At 41.6% G+C, this 23815-nt stretch overlaps 2 protein-coding genes across 12 annotated transcripts in view; one reads left to right on the forward strand and one right to left on the reverse strand.

The window, feature by feature from the left end:
- SLC7A8 (solute carrier family 7 member 8) overlaps positions 1-9091 on the reverse strand; it is a 50997-nt gene extending 41906 nt beyond the window's left edge. Inside the window, exon 1 of one of the 2 annotated variants that reach the window (XM_008528994.2) lies at positions 7979-9091. In XM_008528994.2, coding sequence (XP_008527216.2) covers positions 7979-8129 — 151 coding nt within the window. In that variant the 5' untranslated portion in view covers positions 8130-9091. The remainder of the gene's footprint in view (positions 1-7978) is intronic. The other variant, XM_070586880.1, reaches the window with a different exon arrangement.
- RNF212B (ring finger protein 212B) overlaps positions 8950-23815 on the forward strand; it is a 64886-nt gene continuing 50020 nt past the window's right edge. For 2 of the 10 annotated variants that reach the window (XM_070586900.1, XM_070586936.1), the window contains exon 1: positions 8955-9128. Coding sequence is in view for 5 of the 10 variants with exons in the window: in XM_070586925.1 (XP_070443026.1) it covers positions 18031-18074 (44 nt within the window). In the remaining 5 variants the exon portion in view is untranslated. Of the gene's footprint in view, positions 9129-9673; positions 9705-17754; positions 18075-23815 lie in introns of those variants that run through there. The other 8 variants (XM_070586893.1, XM_070586886.1, XM_070586946.1 and 5 more) reach the window with 7 other exon arrangements.

Here is a 23815-nt window from a genome sequence, read left to right on the forward strand (position 1 = left end):
TGTCCACACCCGGGATCTGAACTGGCGAACCCCCGGCTGCTGAAGCGGAACGTGTGTACTTAACTGCTGCACCACCCCTAAAAAATTTTTTTTATTGTGGCAAAAAATACATAACATTAAATTTACCATCTTTCTTTTTTTTTTTGAGGAAGATTAGCCCTGAGCTAACATCTGCTGCCAAGCCTCCTCTTTTTGCTGAGGAAGACTGGCCCTGAGCTAACATCTGTGCCCATCTTCCTCTACTTTATACGTGGGACGCCTCCCACAGTATAGCTTGCCAGGTGTTGCCATGTCTGCACCCAGGATCCAAACCAGCCAACCCCTGGCTGCCGAAGCGGAACGTGCGAACTTAACTACTGTGCCACCGGGGTGGCCCATAAATTTACCATCTTAATCATTTTTAAGTGTACAGTTCAGTAGTGTTAAATATATTCACACTGTTGGTAAACATATTTCCAACAGGAGATTTGTTTTTGACGTACTGCAGTTATTCAACAAATACTTTCTAAGCAGTTACCAGTCTGAATACGTGGAGATGTGAAAATGAGTAAGACTCAGTCCCTGCCTTTAAGGAACTGTGTGGAGAAGTGAAGACACGTATGTGGACACAGAGCTGACAACACCGAGAGAACAGAGGTCACATGAATGCTACTACAACATATGACAAGATATTAGGGATGGAAAAGGTCACTGGCCTGGGCTGTTTAGAAAAAGCTTCCTGGAAGAGGGGAAGCGTGAGACAGATACTGATGAGTAATAGACTCAAATCAACAGAGAGAAAAGGAAAAGCATTGGCTGGTCGACAAGCAGGTCAGACTTGGGCTGAATCGGGCAGTTCTTTTCATTACCTGATCAGTCCAATCTAAATTTCTGAACCAGAATTAGTGAGTGTGTGTGTTTGGGTTGGGGATGGGAGGGGAGGTGGGGATGGTGGTGGATGAGCTCAAGGAGAGACAGAAATTAACATTTATTGAATATATCCCATAGGATACTGGCTTTATTTTAATACTCCACAAGAAACTTCCATTTTACAGGTAAGTAAACTGAGAATTAACTCGTTCCAGGTTACAAAGCTTGTAAAGAGGGAAGCAGTTTACAAACTCAAGACCATCTCCAGAGCACCTCCTCTTCTGCTAGATCATTGATGGTTCCTCCCTTTCTACAACACACTGATGCAAATCATGGAAAAATTCATTATACCCTTTCTGCTTCCAGCGTCAGGGCCACTTAACCAATGCTTCCTTATCCCTAAGGCAACCTGACCTGCCTATGTCACCCCATGCAGAATTGTACTCTAAAGAAGCAGCTAAAGCAATTACGTATTTCATAGATGTACAAACAGGCACCTTTAAGATCTAAATATAGAGGAGAAAAGGGCACTAATAATTCTGCAGCAATGGTACTCTCTCTGGGTGATCTGCCTTCACAGCATGCAGCTCAGTGTGAGGTTGCACAGAACATCCTCAGGCATATTGTGAAACTCTCCCCTGAAGTGATGTCACTGCTAATGCTGAGGATATTTAAAGCAGGGAGCAAACCAATGGGAGGACTCGTGACTCTGACAAAGGATGAGGAACGAGATGTGATCGATAAAGCTTTTCAGCTCAAACTTCATTCATCCTATGAATAAAACAGCTTAAAATAGACTTGAGGGATAATTTTGTTTCTTAGAAATAGAATTCGTCAGTGCTCAGCACAGGGCCTAACATAACGTGCTCACCGAGTGTTTTTGAACATCAAAATATGGACCGGTCCCAAATCCTATGACCAGCAGCCCCCACCCCTGTCCCAGGGAGCAGCCTGCAGTTTCTCATTCCCAGATCTCCAGGGAGAAGGGGGCTCTTCAGTAGGCACATTCTGGGAGGGGAACAAGGCAACAAGGCATGTCTTCCTGCTCTGTATGCTCAGCCAGGAGCTAAAAATCGGAAGGGAAGAGCTCTAGCCCCCTAGGTTCCTGATTGCTTGTTGTTTTCGGTAATTTAGAATATATTCTTGGGATTATTTGCTCATGCCTACTTTTTTGACACCTCCTTCCCACCCCAAACAATAACAACAACAAAGCAACAAGAGCGACCATAGAAATTCCTTACGCATTTCTTTGTAGGCAGCCAGGCTGCTAGATTAACCCTCAGAGGAAAGCAGGAAACCTTGATAGCCGGACAACTTGAGAAGCCCCAACCTGTATGCCCATACCTCCATGCCACTTCAATAAGCCGATTCAGTTCAGAAAGGTCGTGTATGTGGTGCCGGCCTCTCTGAGAAGGTCATCTGATCTGGGTACAGGGTGTTCTTGTTGTTGTTTTTCTAAATCAAATGGGCTATTTGGTTCGTTTCTTGGACATAATTTTTTACCTACTGGGTTCCTATTTTCTTTCCCCAATCCTAAGCGTCTCCTGCTAGTCATTCATTCTGTATAACTCTGCTCTTTGAGAGAACATATTATAGCCCTGTCAGGAGCAGGCTCAACCTGTTCTTTGAGCTCCCTGGTTCCTGGAGGCAGGAAGCATGCAACAGGATCCCTGATACCAGCCACCCTGAGCTCCATCCGGTAGAGCATTTTGGTTAAGCCCAGAAGCTTCAGAATTCAATGACCTAGTGGGAATCCTGGCTCTGTCATTGCGCAGTTACTTATTCAGTCAAATCCTTCCTTTTTATAACGGTACTTATTTCATGGGGTTAGGAGAGCGTATTCATAAAGCACTGATCAGGTACTATGTACCCGGTGCACAGTGCTCAATAAATGCTAGCTACGTATTATTATTACTACACCGCTGAGTACAGCTTTTCTCTATTCACCAAGATGTGTTTTGTTTTGACAAGACTCCTAGTTGGCTTCTGTCTCAGAGTTTTCTTTGAGGACAATGAGAGTTTTAAATATGTTTTCATTCTGAATGACCAAATCCTAATCCCTCCATGTTTGAAAAAAAAAAAAATTGGGGCCGCCTGGTGGTGCAGTAGTTAAGTGCGCACATTCCGCTTCGGTGGCCCGGGGTTCGCAGGTTCAGATCCCGGGTACAGACACGGCACCACTTGGCAAGCCATGCTGTGGCAGGCGTCCCACTTATAAAGTGGAGGAAGATGGGCGGGGATGTTAGCTCAGGGCCAGTCTTCCTCAGCAAAAAGAGGAGGACTGGCAGCAGATGTTAGCTCAGGGCTAATCTTCCTCAAAAACAAAACAAAAAAACAAAAATTGAAGTATAAACTCAAAAAACAATTTTCATATCCCATCCCTCTGGTTAATAGCCAATAGACATTTTGGGGATTAGAAAGCTAATACATCATATTAGAGACTACAACGTAAAATCTTCTAAAGTGGTGTAAAACACATGGGTCTGAAAATCTTTTGGACTTGAAATTTTTCCAAATCAGCCCAGCGCCATTTCATTATAGTTATACCTATAGCCACACTTCTTTGTAGACAAACAGCCTTAAAAAAAAGTTTTTCCTCAAGTTTTTTGAAATCAGACATCCATGGTCTTTCCAGACAATCTCAGAGTTATGGTCCTCCATGGCTCTCTCCCCCACCACACAGTACACACCAGTCTCCCTCCCTCCTCTCCTGTTACCTATCAGAAATGGGGAATGGCTAAGAGCTTTGGCCATGGAGTCAGCCTATCTCAGTAGTCAGCTGTGTGACCCTGGGCAAATTACCTGCCCGCTCTGAGACTCAATTTCCTCATGCTTAAAACAGAGATAGTTATAATATCTACTTCCATAGGATTGTGGTCAAGATTAAATGAGGTAATATGTAAAGAGCTTATAGCACAGGAACTGGCACTTAGTAAGAGCTCAATAAATGTTGTTTTTTTTAAACATCTTGTTAGTTGGGAGAGAGTGATCTAGTAGCTAGACCTGCATCCAGGATTACTCTGCAGCAAATATACCAAGTTCCCCGTAAACATACATTGTGCTAAAAACAAAAAGGTCTGACATATTATGAATATTTTTGTTTAGGCTGAACAGCCCACCCGGTGCCTTCAGATCTAGATTCTGGGTTTGTACCTGAACGCATAACTCATATAATTCACCTAAACAGCCAGGAACCCTTGGGTACCTCTACCGTGGCTGGGAACAACGCTGGTCCACAGAGGAGAGGTAGGCATGTGAGAGGGTAATGGGAGCGTGGTGTGTGCGGGTCAGATCCTGCAGTAGCTGAGCGATACACCCCAGGCTCCGCTGAAGTCTTCCTGCAGTTTTACCAGGAATGGCACCTTCTCCCACTCCCAGCTGATTGCTCAGCTCCCCTTGACCCTGGCATGCATCCTCACCAGGAACACAACACTAACGGCTTCATCTGTAAAAACGAATAAGGAGCTCTGCCCAGGATCTAAAGGAAAGCAGCCCTCTTAGGACATAAAAACAGAAGTAGTAGAGAATACTGCTTAAAAGCTCAATTCAGGATTCAGACAAGCTCTAGGTTTGAATCTTGGCTTCAATACTTTTCAGCTGTGTGACTTTCAACACGTTGCTTATCGTTCTGAGCCCCTATTTCCTTATCTGGAGGCAGGGCTAATAAGCCTACCACATGGGGTTACTGTGAGGGATAAATAAGATAAAGTAAGTGAGGTAATTGGACCAGTGTCTGGCAGAGAATGTTTAATAATGATAGCTATTTACAGTAGTTTTCGTATCATTAATAAATGAATTTTGCTGCTCCTTCACATTCGTGAGATTTTAGGGGGACTCCACATTCACAGAGAAATCTAAGTTCATCTGTTACTAAGAGGTCCGCTTAGCCAAGTACATGGAGAGCAATAGCGTGGTTACATTAAGGCAAACGTGATGTTAAAAAATTAAAACAGGCCAACCTAACTGTCCAGGTTGATGACATTATTCTTTGCTTAAAGATTTTCAAGCCAGGATCCCAACAGCCCTTCAGATAAACACTTACTACGACTGCCTTCAGATTCCTGTCCAGAAGTCAATTAAATTCAACCATCATTTGAGTTATCGTTCCATGTCAGGCCTTCTGCTAAGCACTAAAGATTTAGAGATGTATTAGACACACTTTTTTTCTTGCTTTTTTCTCCCCATATCCCCCCAGTACATAGTTGTATATTTTACTTGTGGGTCCTTCTAGTTGTGGCATGTGAGACGCTGCCTCAACATGGCCTAATGAGCGGTGCCATGTCCACGCCCAGGATCCGAACCCTGGGCTGCCGAAGCGGAGCACGTGAACTTAACCACTGTGCCACGGGGCCGGCCCCAAGACACCTTTTTTTGCTCAATGAAATGGTAACAGTTTAGTTGTTGCTCTTTTACCTACAAAATCTCCCAGAACCATCTTCTCTACTCCATCTTTCTCCACATCCTTCAAGATGCTTCTCAATCTAGATCTGGGTGAGAACTTCTCTCTCTTTGTGCTCCCCACCATTCACCCAACTCTGACCTCCTTCAGCTTTTACACAACTCAACCATATTATTAATTTTCAGTATTCTCTGTTTAACACGTATGAATCTCATCTCCCCAATCAGATTATAAGTAACTCTAGGGCATGAGTCTTCTGTTGGCTCATTTTATATTCCTGTAACACCTGCCATTCTGTTATTCCTACTTTAGATCATCAATGATGATTGTCAATGAAATTTTATGAGCTTACATGAAACATAGTTTAACTTATCTCTCTAAGTCAATTGGGCATGAGATAGATTTGAGGCAATTGCTACTTTTCCACACCATGTCACCTGATTCACTTAGGAAATTTCCTTTCTGTTTTTGCTGTCTAATTCTCTTTCTTCCACAGTGTTGATGTTGAACACAAGATTGCTGATTTCTGCATGGAAAATGCCATTTCTATTTTTACATTTGGTCTTGAAAAAACTTGAATCACTATCAGCCACTTGGAAACCCTTCTAGAAGAGGACAAGGCATCTGCTCAGCACATTTGCAACTCAACAGCCCTGCAGGAGGGGAAGTGGAAGGGATTTTGCCCCCATTTCATCTACTTAAATAGAAGTAGAAAAGTGCCTATTAACTCTACAAGGATACTTGCACACTAGAAAAATATCCTGATTTCTCTGAAATCACGCATTTAGGATCTCTTTTCACCACAGAACACCAGAGGTATTACTCTTGTTCTGTAATGAACAGAGTATTGGGGCTATTCTCACATTGAACTGCCATCCATGAAGTTATGGACAACTCAGTGGTAACATTCATCCAACTGAAACTGTACATCTTATACCTGAACATTCTCATTTCTTCATAGTCTTAGAAAAATGTTAAAGAGACCAAAAAAACCCTCAGTATATAGGAAAATATCTCCTACCCTTGAAGACCTGCCCATATGTAGGAGCAGGTGAGCAAGGCTGAGGCACAAAGGATGTTTGATTATGCTTGTGTGCATGTGGGTGTGCACATCTGTGTATGAATCAGAACCTTCCCAAAGGGAGGAAATGCTTAATCCTATCAGTCAAACTGGTGAAAGAGGTAACAGGCTCTGGGCTAATTATAGACCTTAAATTGGCGTGTGCTGTACCTATTGAGTACTTTGCTGATCTCACTTTTTAGAGCAATTGAAACAAAGGAGAGGCAAAGAAAAGGTAATAAGAGATTCAGACCATGACTACAATTGTTTAAAATAGCATTGCCTTTCTTACAACTGTAGACACCTGGAAAGCCTCCTGGAGTCAGATAATTAGACAAAGTGGGATTCCATTTCGAAAACAGAGTGGAGATAACATGACCGCTGAGATCTGGGTGTAGAGGTGAAGAGGATTATCTGAATACTGTACTGATTTTATTTGATTTCAAGGATGTTCTCCAGTGTCACTGTTGCTCAGGTGCCAAAACGTCTCTGTGCTACTGCATGAACCCTGGGGTCGTCCAGAGAAACTGGTTTCTGGGCACCAGGACACAATAAACCTTCAAAAGGAACTCTGGAGAGATGACATGGCAACATATCTGGCTTGATCACCCTGCACCCCTTTCTCTGGGAAGAAGGTAGAGCCCTCTACCAAAGACAGGGAAGAAACTCTCACCCTCGGAAGTGAGGACAGTAATGAGCTATTGCCCATGCATCTCTAGGGCCTCTCTGGAAAGAGGAGGATGGGCTGTCCAGAGATGGAGCCATATCTGGGACTCCCTGCCCAGTAGAGCACAGATAGGGGGTTGGAGTGGCCTGGACTGGCGCTCCCAGGGACACCCAGGCAACCCAGCTTCAAAGCCTCCCAGCCAGGACACATTTTACTGGTCAGTTCCTCCTTGACTCCACATGCTAGGTACTCCCATCTCCCTTCAAGAATCTCACAGGGTCTTCTGTGGATATTAAGAGCCAGGTGGACTCCACTAGGCAACTAGAGAAATTGCAAACTATACATTTATAGAAAGGCACAAGCTGTCTCTACTTTTCTTCCATAATTTATTTCCTCATCTGTGAAATGGGAATAATAGCCCTGTCACATCTACTTCACAGAGTGATAGTGCTGTTTAAGATGCAAAAGCTATAGAAAGGCAAGGCATTAGTACCGCTGTCATAGCTATTTTTACTATTACACATCCCTTAGGTCCATAGTTTCAGATAATATAAAACAACATAATACTTACTAAATACATCTCAAAAGCCAGTCCACAGCTTGCCGAGGTGGCTGCATAAAAGCTTGTTAAAAATTCAGGTTCCCTATCCCAGCCTTAAGCCTGCTGAATCTGAACCTTCAAGTGTGGAGCCAGGAGGGAGACCTGTATTTTCAACAAGCTCCCAGGCAATGCTGACCATCAGCTAAGTGTGTGACCCAAGTTTGCTCATTCTATGAACACTGGAAGAACCTCAGCCTGGTTTGGAGGAAGAGATGTAACGACATACACCACTTCCTACGCCTCTCAAACTTGACCAGTAGGGATAGGTTACAGCACAGGTGGATGACAATTCTTTTCTATGGGAGTAAGCAGCAAAAATAGGACTTTAGAGGGGTTAAGGTTCCACAGGAGGACCACCAGAGAGGGGGAGGAGTGGTTGGTGGGAAAAGGAATTGGACTCACCTACAATGATACCACAAGCACTGACCAATCCAATCTCCTTCTTCAGGGCTACTCCACCCCCTCCGGAACCAGTCTCGGGGCTGGCGTCCGACTGGCTCCCACCTGGGTGGTTCTTTTCAGTGTTGTTTCGGTGCCTGGCTCCTTTTTCCATCTTTCTCAGTAGGATTTCAACCTCGGAAAGGTATCTCTCTTTCTAAATGCGTGTGGGTGTAAATATATTTAGAGAGAGTGCCTTTCAAATTGAAACGTCCTTTCCTGAAATAAGGACCACTCCTACCCTCTTAAAAAAGACCCAGGCAGTTAAAAGAGAAAACTGAATATATTTCTACTCCGTGTTGACACTTTCTTGTCATTCGTGCTTACAAGCAAGGAAAGTGTTGTCAAAAGGGGGGAAAAGGACATAGATATTTAAATATAAAAATAGAACTGTACCAGCTCCTCCGGCTGGAATTCTCATGAAAGGGATGTAGATCTTCAGAAACCAGGATGGTCCTGCAATGTGTACCAGGCAACGGCTTAATTCAGACGCTGCAGAGAGTCTGGATTTCCCTCAGGTCTCCCCTTAAGAAAACAGAGATTGTCTTTACCTCCCCTTAGCGTTTTCTTTTATGATGAGAATAAAAATAGTTTTCATTAACTGAAGAGAAAAAAGGGTAATCCTCCAGTACTTTCTTCTCTTCCAGGAAAACAATTGTGGACCCGACCGGTTTGCTCTAGATCTTGTTTGCACCTGCTGTGGGTTTCTTTTTCCCTCCCGGTCTCCTGCCTTCCGCTTTCTCGAGATGTCCTCTTCTGTCTCGCTTGTCTTCTTGTCCTTGGTTTTCTTCTTCCAGTCTCGGTCCTCACGGCACAGGCTGCCCCATCTCTCTTGGTTACGGAGAGTGGCTCGGGCAGATACGAACGAACGTGCTTCCCTTTTAGCAAGGGGTTTTATGCGCTGAGCTTAGCTCCGCCCCCACCTCCTCGGTTCCGCTCCATCCTTCAATTTAAGATTAGCACACAGCCTCCAGAGATCGCCGAGAAGATGGATTAAAATATTTCTCTTTGTAATGGTCGCTCTCTTTCCATCCTTCTCCTTGTAAGAAGTGGAAGTAAAATCCATCTATATCAACTGTTCCGGGAGAGTTCGATGGCTGGTATAGCGTTACAGGTCAGAAGAATTCGTGAGCTTTGTAAATAAGGGACTGGTTGTCCAGACACTTTAATTCCATCAGAAATACACTAGTGAATGTATTAAAATATTTATGTCTGGATTATTTGAGGACACAGGAGAGAAGATCATAGGGAATCATCTTCAAGTTTCTGAAAGTAGGGAATCCACGGGTGGGGGAGGGGAGTGGAAAGAAGCATAATGGAAAAGAGGTTCATTTAGTATAATTGTGAGCTGTGAAGAGTAGAGCGGTAACAAATCACCAGGAAGAGGTGGTAGCCTTACTGTTCACAGCTCTTATTTAGTGTTAGCTGAGACAGGAAAAAATGACTCCCATCCTGGTTCCAGAAAAGAATGACAAAATCTGGTGGAATGGGAACTTACACAACTTCTAATATTTTTTGCATTTATAAATTATTTGGAAGGCAGACCAGGGAGGGGACAGGGAGTTATCAATACGTCTCTGATTGTTGTGAAGCAGATTGTTGATGTTAAGAGATGACTAACTTATTACCATATTGATATTGTGCCTTGGGTCCCTGAAGAATTTCACCCAGTTGAACTGCTGCCTTACAGGTGAGAGCAATGATGTCTATTTATAAGTGTAAAGTCCTTTGAAAAAACAGCAAGAAGCTATATAGCAGACAACACTATAAATCTAAAATAAATTATTTTGAATCTGGATTAAACATATTATGCAAATTACTTGATTTTAAAGTGGGTCTAAAAAATATAGTTCCCCAAACTGACCACTAAGTACAGAAATTTGATCTCACTTTTTGGAAAATGTTCCAAAAGATTTTAGATTTTAAGTAAAATAAATACTTAATTCCTTAAAATGGAGATGGTTGAACTATTATGCAGCAAAGGCTTTTTCAAACGGGGTAAAGATCAATCAACAGTCTTTTCCACTTTGCCCCTTGATCACTCAGCAAGTATTAAGAGGTTTCAAAGGTTGGGAGTTCAACCCATTCTCCTTGTGCCAGTTCAAGCCTCAGCAAATTGAAAGCCTCAGCAAAAAAAAAAAAAAAAAAAAAAAAGATGGGGAATAGAGATGTGTAAAGGATTTTTAACACAAAGAAAAAAAGAACAGACAAAACAGGGAAAATATAGCACAAAAGTCCACAGGAGGGGATGAGTCACCGGAAATTAAAAAATTTGTGGGGCCGGACTGGTGGCGCAGCAGTTAAGTGCACACATTCCGCTTCAGCAGCCCAGGGTTTGCCAGTTCAGATCCCGAGTGCGGACATGGCACTACTTGGCATGCCATGCTGTGGTAGGGGTCCCACATATAAAGTAGAGGAAGATGGGCACGGATGTTAGCTCAGGGCCAGTCTTCCTCAGCAAAAAGAGGAGGATTGGCAGCAGATGTTAGCTAGGGCTAATCTTCCTCAAAAAAAGAAAAAAACTGAAATTGCCACTGCCGTTCCTGACAACATCAGAAAGCACTGAGGGAAAATTTAATGGATTCGTTTTAAATAAGCCAATTTGAAGACTTCTGCTCAAATTTCAACATCAAGGTATAAAACAAATAATCTTTCTGCTTCTCAAACATGAGTTCTTTCTGTAATGTTTATATTTCTAATTTAAATGATATACATTTAATATGAGATAAAACATGAATGTGGTGAATTTGAGGTCTCTTGCTAAATCCAGTGCAAACTGACCCAATATGGTAAGCTTTAGCCATCTCAGTTTATGAACTAAGAAGCTAAGGGGACTTATGGGATCAAATACATTCTTGGGGTATAATGGTGCTAAGCATACCAAATTGGAAAGGAAGGGTGCTTGAAGATTAATATTTCTATTTCTTTAGCACTTGGAGATTACAAGGGGCCGATGACTGTCTATAAATGGCACAGTGTGAAACCTAGGAAAGGACCGTCCCCTCCTTCAACAGGACCATTTATTTATATTATATGGCTCTCTTCAGGTTGAGGTCTTGTAAAATAAGCCTTCAGTGTGTGAAAATCCCACATGACTAACATTGAACATAGGAGAGAAAGAAGTCTTGGTGTAACATGTTGAGAAAAATATATAGAAATGATTAACTTAAATTTCTTAAATTTTGAGCACTGAATTCTTTTTTATTCATAACTCTATTCTACGTTTGCCTTGATATCTTTCATTCTACTTTAAACAGTGCTTTACAGACTGCAAACTGTTTTATGCATGATATGTCATTTTTTTCTTCCTCATCAAATACTTTGGGTAGACCAAGCAATCATTTTTTCCTATTTTAAAGATTAGGAAGCTGAGGTTCAGACAAGCATCTTACCTGAGGTCAAAGACAAGACACTTAATCTATTCAGGGACAAGCAGGCTATCAATGGTTTACACTGAGAGCTTTCCCCGGGACAGTACAGCTACTTGCTGAAGCCTCAACTTCTTTTGCCTGAAGGCAACAGAAGACCATTGTTCAGGGCCACGTCCATGTCTTCTTGAGTTGGCGTCATAACTGTGCTTTTTTGAGACCCACCTTGATGCCAACACAACATCTGTTTGGTGAGACTCACTCGACCTAATCTGCCCTCCCCCTCAACATTTGCCACCCCCTTCACACAGTCCTCGGTTTTGGTTTTGGCTGTTTTCCAAGTACTTTAGTACAACTCTGTTTCCAGTATCTGGGTGATTGTTTACTGTTGTTTTGCATGCTTAAGATGGGAAGAAATTGATCCTTTTAACCAGGGAAAGGGTTGGTAAGAGAGCTGTTTTCTCATGAATATGGATTTAGAAAGAGAAAGGCTGTGTGAGACTGACACCTACCTCACAAAGAGAGACATGGCATGGGGATATGCTGCTTGTATAATAATTGAACAAAAACACTGTCTGTTCCAATATTCCCCTTTTGAAACAACAAGTAGGAAGTATCTGTTAATGCAAAGGAATAGAACACAAGGCATATTCACTCCATTCTTGACTTTTTTTGGACCCAGTAGACAAGCACTTTATTCTTATTCTTTATAACAGAGCTGTGAAGTCTGAGGTCACTAACAGAGGAACAAGTCTCTTCCTGGAGGGAACTGACAGGCTATGCTCCCACTCCACTCTTCTTCTCACACCTACATGCCCAGAGTGAGAAGGAAACCCTAATGTCGATTAAAGCCAACTTTCCTTCTAGAATCTCAGCAACCACTGCCATACAGTGGCTTCCTGAGCTAGTGGTTCTAGGAGCCTTTATTTCATTAAAAAATGGAAAGCAGTTGAAAATTAGTGAGCGAGGAGGAAAGAAATAAGAAAAAAATAATCCAAACAGGTCAGAAAGAGAGAAAGGAAGATGACATGAGATGAGTCAGTTACAACAAGCCCTGTTTAGTGTGTGCTCTGTTTGCCTCTTGGACATACTCATCAGTTCAAAGGAGGTTTGATCTTCTAGGGTTTTTTTTTTTTTTGGGGAAGATTAGCCCTGAGCTAACTGCTGCCAGTCCTCCTCTTTTTGCTGAGGAAGACTGGCCCTGAGCTAACATCCATGACCATCTTCCTCTACTTTATATGTGGGACGCCTACCACAGCATGGCTTGATGAGCGGTGCCATGTCCACACCCAGGATCTGAACCGGTGGACCCTGGGCCAACGAAGCGGAACGTGCAAACTTAACCACTGCGCCACTACTGGACCGGCCCCTCTGCTAAGGTTTATGCAGTCCTGAGAATTTGGATGGAGCAGACTCTGACCTGATGGTCAATTAATTCATGCCCTTCTGGAGCTAATGATGAATCTTTGCTCTGACACTAGAGACAAAAATTCCGGCAGATTACTCTTTCGTCTGCTGCACTTGGCTGAATTCCATAGAGCCAGCCCAGGACTAGTGAGAAAGAAAGAAACAGCCAGGCTGCAAGTCCTGACCTCCTTTGCTAGACCCAGTCTGTCACGGGGCCTTGGTATTCTTCTTTCTAAGGATTTAGGCAACTCCAGTTCTGAGCACTTAAATATTGAAACTTCCACTTCCTGATTGGTTTTCACTGAGGATTTATTTTACCAAAGATGAGAACTCATAGTTTTTAGAATGTGGAAGATAAGCTTCCTGAGATCAGAAATTTGTTTTGTTCACTGCTGTAACCCTAGTACCTCGAATGTGCCAGGCATGGCACTCAATGAATGTGGTTGAATGAATGAATAAGTGGTGATGTACATTAATGCATAATAAATAAATTAATTACATAATAACTAATGAACTGATATCCCAAATAATCGTAGTGAGACGTAGCCCTTGGTTCCTGGGGAGGGGGTGGATTGTAGAAAGAGGAGAAAAACATGATCAAAAGTTTGCTTCGAAGATCATTTCACACAGAGCTCAGATCTCAAGCAGGCCCTCAACACGGCCCAGCAATCCTAGTCAACTGACTGTACCACTTACCTTCTCTCTGCAAACCAACACCATCCTCCAAATCCTCACTTCTGGTTGATGTCCTTGCCAATTTTTCATGGAGAAAACAGAAGTAGACAGAAGAGAACTTCCACATCCTCCAACCACTAAATCTGTCAAGCTACCCCTAGCTTTCCCCACATACCTGCCTTCCCTCCCACAGAAACTCATGTGCCATCCATGCTCCTATGTATCTCCCTGACTCGTGCACTAGCTTCCCTGTGCTATCTCACCTACCCAGGGACTTGCTCCTGCAATTGTTCCTCTCTCTCCTGCATCATCAATTTTTCACTCTCTACTAGATTATATCAGCATACGAATGTGCTGTAATAGCGCCCCTTAAAAAAACCCAAATCTAATAGAAGTTTCCTTGACTCCATGTTCCTTTTCAGCTGCCACCCAACTTCTCTGCTCCCCTTTTCACTCCTTCACCTCCATTCATGCTTGAATCCACTGCACCTAAGCTTTCATCCCTGTCATTTTGTCGAATCCATTCTTGTCGAGATCACCAGTAGCCACCACGTGGTCCAGTCTATCGGTAATTTCTCAGTCTTCATCTTATTGATCTCACGGCAGCATGGCTCCTGGGCATCCACTCTCCTGGCTTTCCTCTAACTCACTGGCCACTTCTCAGTCTCCTCCGCTGGATCCTTTTCTCTTCCCAACCTCTCCTCTTCTCAATCCTCCCTCACTACCTGGGTGACCTCATCTAGTCCTCAGACTTTCAGTAGTGTCTATACATGAATATTTCCCAAATTTATAGATGCAGCCCTCATCGCTTTCATAAACTCTAGAGTTAGCTCTCTGTCTATTTGATGTCTCTGTTTAATAGGCAGCTCAAACTTAGTAAGTCCAGAGTGTGCATGCCCCACCCAATATGCTCTTCCTCTGGTATTCCCTACTTTAGTAAATGGCTAAATATCTTGGTGATAGCTATGCTTTTAATTGTTCTTCTTAAGAAACTTTTTTAAATTTTTTAGTCTTTTTTTTTTTATTGTAGTAACAGTGGTTTATATCATTACGTAAATTTTAGGTGTCCATTGTTATATATTTCGAGAAAAATTTTTAAAATATAGTTTTATTTCTTTTTACTTTCTTACCAAATCATGATAATTAACTGTGATCTCAAGAAATGTGTAGCAAAGTTGGGAAGGAATTACGAAAGTCTAGTTAGGTGAAAATTTACAGACCCAATCACCTGAAACTTTTGCCAGGCTATGGTGTGGAGATCACTGACGTAAAATCTATAGTGAGAGAATGTGGTCTTTTAGGAAATTTTCAATACTACACAATTTATCAGACTAGTTGAGAAAGAAATTCAAATAGGAATTGGATTACATAGACATGAGTGTGCGCAATTAATTTATTCACGTATTCCGCCAATAATGATCAACTGTTTATTGTGCTGGATCCTGGGGATATAATGGTGAACAAAGATCACCTGCCTTCAAGGACCTCAAGGACCACGGTGATTAATTTTATGTGTCAGCCTGACTGGCCACAGGGTGCCCCAGATTAAACATTATTTCTGGGTGTGTCTGTGAGGGCGTTTCCAGATGAGGTTAGCATTTGAATATGTAGACTTCATAAAGTCAATTATTCTCCCCGATGTGAATGGGCCTCATCCAATCAGTTGAGGGCTTGAATAGGACAAAAGGCAGAGGAAGGAGGAGCTGGCCCCTCTTTGCTTCCTATCTTCCTGTTTGAGTTGGGACATCTCATCTCATCTTCTCCAACCCTCGGATTGGGATTTAAACCAGTGACTTCCCTGGTTCTCAGGGCTTTGGACTCAGACTGAGTTACAGCATCAGTTTGCCTGGGTCTCCAGCTTGCAGACGGGTGATGGTGGGACTTCTCAGCCTCCATAATCACGTGAGCCAATTTGCCATAATAAATCTCTCTTTCTCTCTCTGGATGTATATATCCCTATCTATCTGTCGTCCATCAATCTGTCATCTCCTGCTTGTTCTATTTCTCAGCAGAACCCTGACTAATACAGGGACCTTAGATGCAGATACTTTAGATCTTTCTCTTTCTTCCTAAAGTCCAGGGACAGCTTAGTTACCTTGTCTCCTCAACAGAGGATCACTGAACATTTGAGGAAAGCTCCAGCATGAAAGCCATAGACAATAAAAACATAGAAGATGCAAGGAGCAGAAGAAAACTTTCAACAAATTACAATTCATATACTCAGAAAGGGTGCTTAGAGTGAGAATACAGGACCCAGCTCTGAGCCCCGGTGTTAGTCCCATTAGGTCATACCCATCACTGGGTTCAAAACCAAACTCCTGTCTGTTCCTCAGACAAAGCTGTTCTTTCTCCCGTGTTCCCAATTTCCACCCATGGCTGGCATCACACTCTTCATCACCCAGGCCTGAGGCCTTCATCTTTCCCTCCCTCTCTCTCCCTTTGTAGCCCCATATCCAGCTGGTCACCAAATCCTGTTGGTTCTGTCTCCAAAAATCGCCTCACAGCTGTCTTCTTCTTCCTGTCCCATAGTTCCTGCCCTATTTCAGAACTACTCATCTCTCTCCTGTCCCATCACAATAGCCTACCAACTAATCTCCCTGTCTGTGACCTTCCATCCCTTCATTCTGTTCCCAGGGTTATGTTTTATAAAATATGGGTTGGTCATATTTCTATCCTGCTCAGAGGCCTCTGATGGTTCTCCATTGTATAACGAAGCAGTCCATAAGGCTGGCTGAGTGAGCACCACAATCACCCCAGGAACTTTTAACATATATCCTTGCCACAGGGGAAGTGCTCAATAATTTCTCAGGCAGACCTTCTCCTATGGTGTCCTCTGGTGGCAACTTCGTGCAATGGCTGGTCTTCATTTTACCCACAAAATTCCCTCTCAGATTCTAATTCAGTCTATCTACCTATTGCTTGGGGGAACCACTAGCTTAGAAAATAAAGTCTAAACTCCTGTATAGAGGCTTCAATCCATCTCTCCAGCTTTTTTTCCCATAACATCTTCTTTTCCTCACCATCCCTTTTGATGCCCCCTTCATTCTTCTCTTCAGTCACACTGGACCGTGCTGTACTTTCCCAGATTGGTGACTTTACTGGTGCTTTTTCTCTGCCTGGACTGCCCCTCCCCTCGACCTCTGCAGGATAAAACTTTCACTTTGTTTAAGGCTCATCGAAATACCTGTTCCTCCAGGAAACCTGCCCAGATCAACCTGATTTCTCTTTTCTCTGTGTTCTCATAGCATTCCATACTTCCTCAGGGAAGCCTTCCCAAATTGCATGCTCTCATCATTCCTGGTGTTTCATCTTTTATAACAGTACTTAATGGTTGTATATTTATTTGTGAGATTTTTAAAAGAATATCTTTTTCTCCTACTGTACTGTAAGTGCCTTGAAGGCAAGGACCATATGTGTTACCATGTACAGTTGGTACATAATATGGAAGCTCAATAATATTTGTTGACTTGGTGAATTTATGTTTCTGCAAGGATCACATATTCTGCTTTGTAGTGTGTGTAACTCTATGTACATTTGCATTCCCTATGAGGTCAGTCTTCTTTTTTTGGTGAGGAAGATTGTCCCTGAGTTAACACATGTGCCAATCTTCCTCTATTTTTTATATGTGGGACGCCGCCACAGCATGGCTTGTTGAGTGGTACTAGGTTCACCCTCAGGATCCAAACCTGTGAACCCTGGACTGCTGAAGCAGAGCATGTGAACTTAAGCACTATGCCACTGCCCAGCCCCAAGTCATAGCCTTTTTGAAGGGACAGATGAAATTTCTTATGTTTTTGCACCCCATCCCTATCCCTACCTCGCTCTGCGCCTGGGATTCAGTAGGATCTTAGATAAAATTGTCCCACTAGAACCCCAGGGGAGGGGCCGGCTTTGCTTTGACGGCCCAGGGTTCCACCAGTTTGGATCCTGGGTGCAGACATGGCACTGCTCATGAATCCATGCTGAGGTGGCATCCCACGTGCCACAAGTAGAAGGACCCACAACTAAAAATGAAAAACAACTATGTACCAGGGGACTTTGGGGACAAAAAGGAAAAATAAAAATCTTTTTTTCTTTTTAGGAAGATTAGCCTTGAGCTAACATCTGCTATCAATCCTCTTTATGCTGAGGAAGACTGGCCCTGAGCAAACATCCATGCCCATCTTCCTCTACTTTATATGTAGGACGCCTAGCACAGCATGGCTTGCCAAGTGGTGCCATGTCCACACCCAGGATCCGAACTGGCGATCCGTAGGCCATTGAAGCAGAATGTGTGCACTTAACCGCTGAGCCACCAGGCCGGCCCTAACAATCTTAAAACAAAACAAAACAAAACAAAAGAACCCCAAACTTCACAAGAGCCAAGACTTTTCTTTTCTTTTCTTCCTTCCTATATTCTCAGTGTCTAGAACAGTGCTTGGTCTGTGGCATTTGTTCAGGAAAGCCCTGTTGAATGAATGATTTAATTGCCAGATGGATCCTTCTCCTATAGTACCCAACAGTAGCAACTTTATATAACCACCAGTCATCTTCACTTCATCCCTAAATTTCTCTTTTCCCACTGAGATGTGTTTCCTGTTTGAGTGTACTACCATGGATCTGGAAGCCAGGTAAGATTCTCCCTGATCATTTCCTTTCCTTTTCCATCATTTATCAAATAGTCACTGAATCCTTACTACACAGCAGACACCACGGAAGGACTGGTAATCCCAAAGCGAAGCTGTAGTCCCAGTCTGGTTAGAGAGAGAGAGGAGTGAACAATTATAACACCGTGAGACAAGGGCCATGGTAGAGTCAGGCAAAGGATGCTCAGGGAGCGCCCCTCAGTGGGCATGCCAGAGTAGGCCACTGGAGAAAGTGACTTCTGAGCTGAGTCTGGAAGGATGAATAGAAGTTAATCAGGAGGATATGCCAGGCAAAGGAAACAGTTTGCACAAAGTCACACAGAGAGAGCGTGATTTAAATTTGATGTGACTGAAGTGCACTGTGCTTTTGACCAAATGTTGAGAGGTGCAAAAAGAAATGTAGATCACGAAGAGCTTGAGTGCCATGCTCTGTAAGTTGTCTTGAAAGTGTCAGGCAGGTTTAAGCAGAGCTGTGATTGGACCTGGCAGCCGCAGTAGGACGAAGTGGAGATGGGCAAATACAGAGGCAGGGAGCAGTTAGGAGGCAGTCAGAGTGATCAAAGCAAGGACAAAAGAGGGACTAAAAGAAAGCAAAGGTGGTAAAGGGAAAGACGACGGATTCAAGATATATTTATAAAATGTGTATACTCGAGGAACACTTATATGTCTATAAAATTGCTTTTAGAAAGAATTGCATGGGTGTGCAAAGATAATTGAATAAAGATGTTTATTACAGCATGTTTTTGCAATAGTTAAAAATTAGAAACACTCTATGCATCCATCAATATGGTGTGCCAAGCGGTGCCATGTCCGCACCCAGGATCCGAACTGGTGAACCCCGGGCCACCAAAGTGGAGTGTGTGCATTTAACCACTGCGCCACCAGACTGGCCTCCTCACGTTTTCACTTTTTTTAATGGACAACTAAATGTGATCCTGGATAGAAAAAACTTTTTTTCTCTTTCTATAAAGGACATTTGTGGCACAATTGGAGAAATTTGAATAAGGTTTCTAGATTAGATAATAGCACCATATCAATGTTAATTTCTTGATTTTGATAATTGTACTGTGTTTATGGAAGAGAATATCCTTGTTTATGAGAAATACACGCTGAAATATTTAGGAGTAATGGGGCATTATGTCTGCAACTTATTCTCAAATGGAACAGAAAACAGTAACAATAGAGAGAATAACAAAGCAAATAGGGTAAAATGTTAACATTTGGGGAATCTGGATTAAAGTAAACAGGAATTCTTCTATATTTGCACTTTTCTGTAGGTCTGAAATTATAAAGTTAAATGTTTTTTAAAAAGGTATAAAACAATATAAAGTATGCTACCATTTGTGTAGGGGGAAAATGGAATATATATAAATATATGCATTTATTTATGAATATATAATGATCTTTGGAAAGATACACAAGAATTAGCACTATCGGTGGCCTTTGGAAATGAGAATTTGGTGGCTGGGAACAGTGGAAAAAGGAAGACTAATTTTTCATTATATGTCCTTTGATAGCTTTTGAATTTTCACTAAGTAAATGATTTGCCTATCTAAAATAAATATAATTTAAAATAATAAAATATTTTGTACAATGAGGAATTGCAAGCATACTCAGAAGTAGAGAGAAGAGTACAGTGAACTCTCATATCCTAGATCATTACCCAGAGTCTACCATTATCAAGATTTTGCCACATTGCTTTATCTATCCTTTCCCACTCCCTGTATTTCTTTTATCTTCTTTGCTGAAGTATTTTAAGATTCCAGACATCATTCCATCCCTATAAATCTCAGTAAGCATCTCTTAAAAATATGGACATTTTCTTACATAACCACAAGGCAATTATCACACCTAACAAAATTAACAATAATTCTTTGGTATCAACTAATATATCCAACCCATAACAAAATTTCTTCAGGTGTCAAAAAAGGACCACATACTGTATATAGACACTGTACTCCAGCTGAATTTATTTCTCATGGGATATAGGTTAACAGTTCTGAAACTGTTTTACATATATACATTACATATTTACATATATACTGGGGTTGATCAAATAAGTACATGTATAACTGATGTTGGGAGTCAGGGTTCTCACTGTCAAAGAGAAGTAAGAAGGGAAGAAAGCAAGAAGGGAAGCCTAGAATGAACACTGTACTGGATTAGGATCAGAGACATCAGCATGAACTCAGGTTTAGCTTAACATACATGCAGATAAAGAGATACAAACAATGAGAGATATGTGTGTTTACATGAATTAGTACCCATACATATATTACCTAGTACTGTCCACTCAGAGGATCTAGAAGCAACGAAATCACCGTAGCAATGAGCACACCTTGTGCCCAGATTTTGGTTTCAAAATACCATTCTTCAATAAAAGCAACCAAGGATCCTTGGAGAAATGTCTGATTTTAGAACTGGGGCAAGAAAAATACAAAATAAGTCTGGAGCACCTTGTAATACCAAAAATGAAAGAAGTGTTTAAAATTTCAGGGGGATGGGGCTGGCCCCGTGGCCGAGCGGTTAAGTTCGCGCGCTCCGCTGCAGGCGGCCCAGTGTTTCGTTGGTTCGAATCCTGGGCGCGGACATGACACTGCTCGTCGAACCACGCTGAGGCAGCGTCCCACATGCCACAACTAGAAGAACCCACAACAAAGAATATACAACTATGTACCGGGGGGCTTTGGGGAGAAAAAGGAAAAAATAAAATCTTTAAAAAAAAAAAAATTATCATTAAAAAAAAAAAAATTTCAAAGGGATGGAGGAATCATCCTGAAAGAGCTCCCCAATAGCCAAATGGAATAATTTGAGCAACAAAATAAATAGCATAGTATTAGATTATAATCCAAAGTATACATGAATCTATACTGATATAAATAAGTGATCGAATACATAACTGAGTGGTGGAGTAGAAACAAATCTTCTTTACAGAACAATTCCAGATTGTTCTGGAATGTACAAGCTAATGTCATGAGATACTCTTTCTTGCAGGGGGTGGTGCTTAACCACTTCTCCCCGACTTTGAGGGTGGGCTGGACTTGTAGTCTTGCTTCCAAAGAATGTAGAAAGGGAAAATATTGAACTTTAAACTGGAGACACCTGGCAAACACGACCGTAACCAGGTGATCGAGATTAACATCACCAATTTGTCATGTGGATATCAGGTACCCCCTGATGTTACGTAATGAGAAGGCACTTCACCTTTGTGGTATTCTTCTTAAAATTGTGGTAGCACAATGCTGTGCAATCATCACCTCTAGTTCCAAAGTTTTTCATCACCTCAGACAGAAACTCTGTGCCCATTAAGCAATGACTTCCCATTCTTTCCTTCTCACTGTCCCTGCTAACCTCTAATCTACTTTCTTCTCTACGAATTTGACCATTCTAGGTATTTCATATAAGTGGAATCGTACATTTGTCCTTTTGTGATTGGCTTATTTCACTTAGCATAATGTTTCCAAAGTTCATTCATGTTGTAGCATGTATCAGAACTTCATTCTTTTTTATGACCAAATAATATTCCATTGTATGTGTATACCACATTATTTCTCTGTTGATGGACACTTAGGTTATTTCCACCTTTTGGCTATTGTGAATAATGCTGCATCAATATTGTGAACATTGACCTGTTTGAGTTCCTGTTTTCATTACTTTTGGGTGTATATGTAGAAGTGGAGTTGCTGAGTCATATGGTAGGGTAGTTGTATGTTTAACTTTTTGAGGAACTGCCAAACTGTTTTCCAGCAAAGGCGCCATTGTGCATTCCCACCAGCAATATACGAGGGTTTCAGTTTCTCCACATTCTCCCCAACTTGTTGTTTTCCTTTTAAAAAAATTATAGCCACCCTAATAGGTATGAAATAGTATCTCATTGTGGTTTTGATTTGCATTTCCCTAATGAATAATGATATTGAGCATCTTTTCATGTGTCTGTTGGCCATCTGTATATCTTCTTTGTAGAAATTTCTATTCAAGTTCTTTGCTCATTTTTTAACTGAGTTATTTGCCTTTTTGTGTTGAGTTGTACGAGTTCTTTATACATTCTGGATATTAAACCCTTATCAGATATATGATTTGCAAATAATTTCTCCTATTCTGTAGATTACCTTTTTGGTCTCTTGATAGTGTCCTTTGATGCACAAAAGTTTTTAATTTTAATGAAGTTCAGTTATCCTTTTTTTCTTTTGTTGCCTGTACTTTTGTCATAATTAGAAACCATTGCCAACTCCAAGGTCATGAAGATTTGCACCTATATTTTTTCTAAGAGTTTTATGTTTTTGCTCTTATGTTCAGGCCTTTAATCCATTTTTAGTTAATTTTTGTATATAGTATAAGGTAAAGGTCCAACTTTTTTTTCTTTTTTCATATGGATATCCTATGTATTGAAGAGACTATTATTTCCCCCACTGAATGGCCTTGGTTGGCATCTTTGTTGAAAATCAGTTGATCATAGATGTGAGAGTTTACGTCTGGATTCTCAGTTCTAATCCATTGGTCTATATTTCTATCCTTATTCCAGAACCACACTGTTTTGACTATGGTAGCTTTGTAGTAAGTTTTTAAATTGGGAAATGTGAGTCTTTCCATTTTATTCTCCTTTTTCAAGATTGTTTTGGCTATTCTGGGTCCTCTGAAATTCTACATGAGCTTTAGGATAAGTTTTTCAATTTCTGTAAATAACACCTTTGGGATTTTGATAGGGATTGCACTGAATCTGTATATCACTTTGGGTAGTATTGTCAACAATATTAAGTAGTTTTCCATGTACAAGTCACCTCCTTGGTTAAATTAGTCCTAAGTATTTTATTCTTTTTGATGCTATTATAAATGGAATTGTTTTATTAAGGACAACTGATTTTTTTTTTTTTTAGGAAGATTAGCCCTGAGTCAACGTCCACCGCCAATCCTCCTCCTTCTGCTGAGGAAGACAGGCCCATCTTCCTCTACTTTATATGTGGGACACCTACCACAGCATGGCTTGCCAAGCAGTGCCATGTCTGCACCCGGGATCCGAACTGGCACATGTGAACTTAATCGCCACCGAGCCGGCCCCTGGACAACTGATTTTTGACAAAGGCAATTTAGTCATTCTTTTCAATGAATGATGCTGAAAACATTGGATATCCATAAGAAGAAAAAAAAACCCCAAAACTAAACAACACACACATATACACAAGAGAACTTTAATCCACACCTCATACCATATAGGAAAATTAACTCAAAATGAATCATTCCTAAATGTAAATCCAAAACTATAAGTCTAGATTTTTGAACTTTGTAGAAGAAAATAAGGGAGAAAATCTTTGTGACCCTGGATTAGGCAAAGATTTCATAGATATGACACCAAAAAATTCTCCATGTAAGAACAAATTGATAAATTGGACTTCATCAAAAGTAAAATCTTCTGCTCTTCAAAAACCACTAGTAAGAGACTAAAAAGAGTTGGGGCCGGTCCTGTGTGTAGTGGTTAAGTTTGGTGTGCTCTGCTTCAGTGGCCTGGGTTTGCACGTTTGGATCCCAGGCATGGACCTACACCACTCGTCAGCGTGCTGTGGTGGTGACCCACATAGAAAATAGAGGAAGACTGGCACAGATGTTAGTTCAGGGCTAGTCTTCCTCAGCAGAAAAAAAGAGAGAGAGAGAGAGAGAGACTGACAAGACAAGCCACAGACTGAGGATGTATTTGATAAAGGAGTTTCTTCAGGATATATGAAGAACTCTCA

This window comes from Equus przewalskii, chromosome 1 (genome assembly GCF_037783145.1).
Source record: "Equus przewalskii isolate Varuska chromosome 1, EquPr2, whole genome shotgun sequence".
Lineage (NCBI taxonomy): Eukaryota > Metazoa > Chordata > Mammalia > Perissodactyla > Equidae > Equus > Equus przewalskii.